Source organism: Aplysia californica, unplaced genomic scaffold, assembly GCF_000002075.1.
Source record: "Aplysia californica isolate F4 #8 unplaced genomic scaffold, AplCal3.0 scaffold00123, whole genome shotgun sequence".
Classification (NCBI taxonomy): Eukaryota; Metazoa; Mollusca; class Gastropoda; order Aplysiida; family Aplysiidae; genus Aplysia; species Aplysia californica.
In genome coordinates, this window is record NW_004797393.1 from 1,334,411 (window position 1) to 1,340,255 (window position 5,845).

Here is a 5,845-nt window from a genome sequence, read left to right on the forward strand (position 1 = left end):
ACAGCGAGCAAGTGAAGATTCTCAGACTCCAAACAACCCCTACTGACTTCCCTGTTCTCAATGTTGTTCTTCACAAGGGTTACCCGGCCGTGTCCTGTTCTGTTATAGAATGCCGTGTATCCTGCTGGTTTAAACATTTTCAGTTCCCCAAGTCTAGTTTTTTGTATGCACACCACATCCGCTGTATATGTCAACCGCTCTGCCACCACACCGCGTTGCTCAATACTTGCACAATTATAATATAAGATTTGCACATTTTCTTTGGCCAGTCTTTCAACTTTCCACTGCTTCCGTCTGATGCCAGCTCGCCTTTTCATGTGTCTACCACCTCTTCTGCCTCTCTTACTTGTCCTACCTGATGTGGACTCCGCAAAGGATCTCCAGCAAGGAGCACGTCCACCGTCGCTCCTGCGAGAACCCTGTAGATTGTAAATAGTAATAAGAGCATTTGTATCCCTCCTTTCCCCACAGCATGGGCCCAAGGCGTAGGCCTACATAGGAGATTAAAAACGCATTCATACTAACACCATACAAATTCATCAGGTGCGCACTTTTTGACAGCAACATTCTTTCAGACAATAAAAAATGCTTATACAAAGATATATGATAGACAAAAGATTGTTTTCAATTAAAACCATAGTAGTTTCGCACGTTTGCAGGAAATAAACCCGTTAGCCCGGTAGAGCCTGCATACCAGACATCGTTAAAGTTACAGCGCTCATGACTTCTATCCCTTCATCACAAAGTGTCACGGCTCGCCAACCTTAGACTAGAGGTTTATTATCGAGGTTGTCTCCCCTAGTTCCATTATGTTCTGTTCCTGGACCGCCAGGTCTAGGTTAACAGGGTCACCTCGAGAAGGATGTGGCTCTTCGCTCACACACGACAGTCTTGAGGTAAGAGTTGTATACCAGGAGACTTCCAGACAAGGCCCGCCCTTTTCATTGTTCAAGTATAAATAAATACATGTACAGCTATGTTTGGAGGTATTTAAGGGGAGACAGCTAGTGTGTCTCACTGCCCAAACACCTTTCCGTCATTACCCCCCTGGGTCTCCTGACCCTCAACCACTGATATCTAATCTCTTTGAGAGCAGTTCAGTTTCTTGCAAATACAGTAAGCATTTCAAATTTGCAAAAAGCAAATATAAAAATATTTGTATCTCATTTTATTGTTTTTACTTTTGAGCTTTACTGCTCTTTTTTGGTCATAGATAGCTTCCGGTTACGACCTTTGAGAGAGATGAAAAAAACAACAACATACACCCTAAGATAATATTCAAGGTAATTAAGAATACGTTTAGCTGGTGTTGAAATACTGCTTGGCTTTCAGTTTTTTTCCTTATCTTTTTTGTTTAACTAAAGAGAAAAAAACAACAACAAACAAAACAAACTAGGGAATTCTCAAGCTACGGTCAGAGTATTTCGCAACATCTGGAGGTTTTTCCATGGGCCATCCCAGCCTGGTAGATAGTGTTAAAACCGACACAACGAGTATAAAACAAATGAAACGAGTTTGACTTCTGTGATTCGGCATAATATCTCCGCACCCTGGGCAGAGACGAACAGGTCAGATCTTCCACGACTTTTGACAGATAAACAATGTCAATGAAAGGTAAAATAAAACATATTCGATGTTTATATGCCTAAAATAGTTGCTCTGTTTATATATTTTTAAAATACATAATGATATACATATGTATATAATATTATGTTTTACGCACACATGATTATGTCCATTAATTTTTAAATAGTGACATCTTTAGGAATGTAATGCACGTTAAGCATGTTTTGTAGAAAATGGAAATGCGCAGCATAAATGCTAGTATTATTATTCTCCTTTCATCACATACATATCTTTCTTTACACACTCATTTTGATATACGTATTATTATTATTTTTATTTTTATTATTATTATTATTATTATTATTATTATTATTATTATTATTATTATTATTATTATTATTATTATTTCTTGGTTGGGTGTTTGGTGGATGGATTGGACGATTAACTATTCGATAAGACACATTCATAACTTTATACACTCATTGTCCTGCTCTGATTTATGCACTAGTAGTAGTCGATAAGATACAGGCTTTGACGTGGAATCCATAAGGAAAACGTAAGAAAGGAAGACCAAAAAAGACATATAGACGACCGGTACAAGCGGAAATGGAAAAGGTGGGGACATCATGAAAGCAGCTAGAAAGGGATGCACAGGACAGACTTCGCTTGAGAAATGTTATTGATGGAATATGCTCCACTGAGAGAAAGAGAGAGAGAGAGGGGGGGGGGAGGGAGAGAGACACAAAGAGAGAGAAATAAAGAGAGAGAGAGAGAGAGAGAGAGAGAGAGAGAAAGGGAGAGAGAGAGAGAGAGAGTCGATAAGATGCATTTCATTCTTACCATCTGAGTAGCAGCAAAGAGCCACAGCGTATAATTCAAAAAGTTATTATTTTGTGGGTAACGGGTCACGAATATCGAATACAGCGTATAGTACTGCTGTATACACATTTTTCACTAAAAGCGAAATGTTGCCATTTCGAAAGTTGTATTTAACAATTTACACTTTGACCCTTTGACCTGTACACAAGGTAAAAAAACAACAACATTGTTTCCGCATCCGATCCAGACATTGGGGATTGCCTTGTTAGTGAGACAACCTCCTGGGCCTTTGACATATTGTGGTAGGGTGGCCAGTTCCTTTCCACGCCGCCTTTACCCCCCCAACTCGAAGTCAGGTACCGTACCCATTACTGCTGGGTGGGCAGGAGAGGTACACAATTATTATAGTGGTGTTTGTAGTCCAGTGGCTGAAAAACCTATACAGGTTTGTACATCTTTGGCAGGGTACTTCTTTTGGTGTCGTCATACACAGACATGATTGGAAAATTTGTGAACAAGTTGAAGTTGAAGGGCAGGCGAATGAACATTTCTACAGTCCAGTATTTTCTTCATTTTCCTCGGTAGATAACGAGAGAAATATAAAGTGAGAGAGAGAGAGAGAGAGAGAGAGAGAGAGAGAGAAAGAGAGAGAGGGAGAGAGAGAGAAAGAGAGAGAGAGTGAGAGAGAGAGTGTGCGTGTGTGTGTGTGTGCGTGTGTGTGTGTGTGAGAGAGAGAGAGAGAGAGAAAGAGAGAGAGAGAGAGAGAGAGAGAGAGAGAGAGAGAGAGAGAGAGAGAGAGGTTGCATACCTTGAATAACCTGGAAGTGTCATCTCTCAGAAGTTGACGTGTAATACCCCTCCATCCTTCACGGTCTCCGTCCTTCTGCTATACCGAGGCCAGTCCATGTTTTAATGTTGTCCATCCATGTTATTCTTTGTCCCCCTCTGGCTCTCCAGCCACCTCTTCCCATTCTTCCTCCAAGTCAAGCACCATCGTTCACAATGGTTTGACATCGTTAAGTGACCAAAATATTGTATTTTCCTACAATTTATTTTGTTAAGCAGGATCTGTCTTGTGAGGAGAAGAATGAATTCATTTCTTTACTTTCAGCCTCACTTTTATCTATTTCTCTATTAATTTTACCCTATCGTTCCCCAATCATACTCGCTCTCACTCCCCCCCCCCCACCCTTTCCCACTCATTTTTTCATCTCTATTTTACTCAACAGTATTCCTCGCCGCCCTGGTTACCTTGGCTGTTCCACTGGTCAGTGGTCAACTATGTACGTCATTACGATCTCTTGTACGAGTGAGCAAGTGTACAGGCTGTGAACACAGCAATGTACTGCCCTTTTTTGAGAACTACTTGTCCGGTTATGCTAGAATAGAAGAGGTCTTGGTTGACCAGGCTGCAACACTCCCGGACGAAATTTGCACTAACAGCACTTTGATGGTTTGTTCATGTATTTCTCTGTTTACATCACAAACTTGAATTATGTATCTTAGACTGGGCAATGTCGAGGCTGCTGCTGCTGTTTGCTCTTCATAAAATCTCCGCTGCGCTGGTGGGCACGATGTGTGCACAAATTATGTGTAAAACACGTCTCGCTATATTCTGGTGCACCCGCAACCATTCCATCTTTGCCCTTAATTTGATCTTAGCAAGAATTTAAAAAACCTGACATCTGTGGTGAACCGGTTAGGCACCTTACTTACATGCAGAAAAAGTGAGTTCGATTCTCATATGAGGATTTTTTTTTCTTATTGAGTGTCTGCATCTGTCTGCTGGCACATTGTGTCTCTTGTCAGCTCAGGTTGGCCTTGACAAGCATAGTCTTAGTAGCTCACCTCCTAAATAATATAAATCATATCGATGAGACTGTAAAACACTTGCTATCAAACAATACCAAGTCCTTGATCGCGGTCCTTACCCTTTTTATCAATGAAGCTTACTCGCCAATGTGGGGGAAATGAAAGTCTAATTTGTTCATCTTGAAATGTAAACTTAAAGGAGAACTTAATGTAAAAATGAAGAACAGTTTTCTGCGTTTTGTATTCGGGGATGATGCGACTTTCAAAGTTAAAGCACTGATGGGACCAGTTCCGCTTGGCCCATGTTTTCCCCTTCTCGTTACATTGTCATACTACACTAGTAGGAAGAACTGATTGGAGAATAATGCATAAGATACGATAAGATAAGATAACATTTTGTTGATCGCCACAACGAGAAATTTGCTGCGGCATTGTCAATACATACATGTACATGCACTTGTACACACTCTCTCTTTCTCTCCACCCTCCTCTCTTTCTCTCTCTCTCTCTCTCTCTCTCTCTCTCTCTCTCTCTCTCTTCTCTCTCTCTCTCTCTTTATATATATATATATATCTATATTTCTCTCTCTTATTACTATATATATTATATTACATATATACCTATATATATATCTATCTCGATTTGTGGTGGCCGAATTTTACTATTCAAAAGGCCTTTTATAGTCACTGAATCGAAAAAACGAAATAATGTTATTTGCTGTATTATTTAAGTAAAGTCTGATTTTTTTAATAACCTCGATTCATGTTCAGTTTTCTTTTTGTTTTTGTTTTTTTGCAGGAGGGGGCGAAATTGGCTATTCCGTGCCTGTACGCCGAGTTGGACCAGTGTTGGAGTTTTTATTCCGACACATTCCCTCGACAACAGGGTCTTCTCAACTTCATCAGCGATAGCTGCCAGCTGTCAGATTCTGATCGCTTATGTTTTCTCGCTGCAGCGCGGTCTTCCAAAGTTAAGCAGAATTGTGACAACAACATATACGGTTACGAAGACGAGTGCGAAAGATGGGGGAATGCAACATCGTGTATCGGGAAGGAGGTCCAGTCAGAGTGTGGCGACAGCTTGTTGAGCTTCTACAATAAGCACATCCCAGAGCTCTCACCAGTTAAATGCTTGCCCACCAGCAGCCCCCAGTCCACTCCAGATTTTGTGATTGGTTGACGTTATTACTTTGTATGTAACTGATGACAACCTCCGTTAAAGCCAGTTGGGTATATGAGATACCTTGTCGGCGAACGAAAGCTTCTCCAAGAAAAGAATAAAAGACAAATAGAAAATATGAGAACTTGGCGTGTTTTTCTGTTTTATCCATGTCTGGAGGGTGCGATGGTGGAGGGATTAGTGCGCTCGTCTCCGAAGCGGAAAGTCCGGGTTCGAGCCTCTGTTCCAGCAGTAATGGGTACCTGACTTCGAGTTGGGGAAGTAAAGGTGGCGTGGAAAGGAACTGGCCACCCTATCACAATACACCTCAGGCCCAGGAATTTGTCTCACTAAAAAGGCATTCCCCAATGTCCGTTTCGGATGCGAGAAAAACTTTACTTTTACAAAAACCCACTTCTTACTCCACTTTGTCTTTTTAGTCATTGTATAACCTGGAGCGGCTCGTGGTTGTGAAACTGACCGGCTATCA

The 5,845-nt window shown here is 41.1% G+C and overlaps 1 protein-coding gene across 1 annotated transcript; it reads left to right on the forward strand.

The window, feature by feature from the left end:
- The first annotated feature begins 1,508 nt into the window (after window positions 1-1,508).
- LOC101859848 lies at window positions 1,509-5,497 on the forward strand. Its single transcript, XM_005096217.3, has 3 exons — window positions 1,509-1,614; window positions 3,615-3,838; window positions 4,996-5,497. The coding sequence occupies exons 1-3, from the start codon at window positions 1,602-1,604 to the stop codon at window positions 5,374-5,376; spliced, it is 618 nt and encodes a 205-aa protein (XP_005096274.1). The 5' UTR covers window positions 1,509-1,601; the 3' UTR covers window positions 5,377-5,497.
- Window positions 5,498-5,845: the final 348 nt, after the last annotated feature.

Coding starts and splice junctions, on each gene's coding strand:
- LOC101859848 (XM_005096217.3), top strand. Junction 3,839..4,995: donor GCACTAACAGCACTTTGATG/GTTTGTTCATGT, acceptor GTTTTTTTGCAG/GAGGGGGCGAAATTGGCTAT.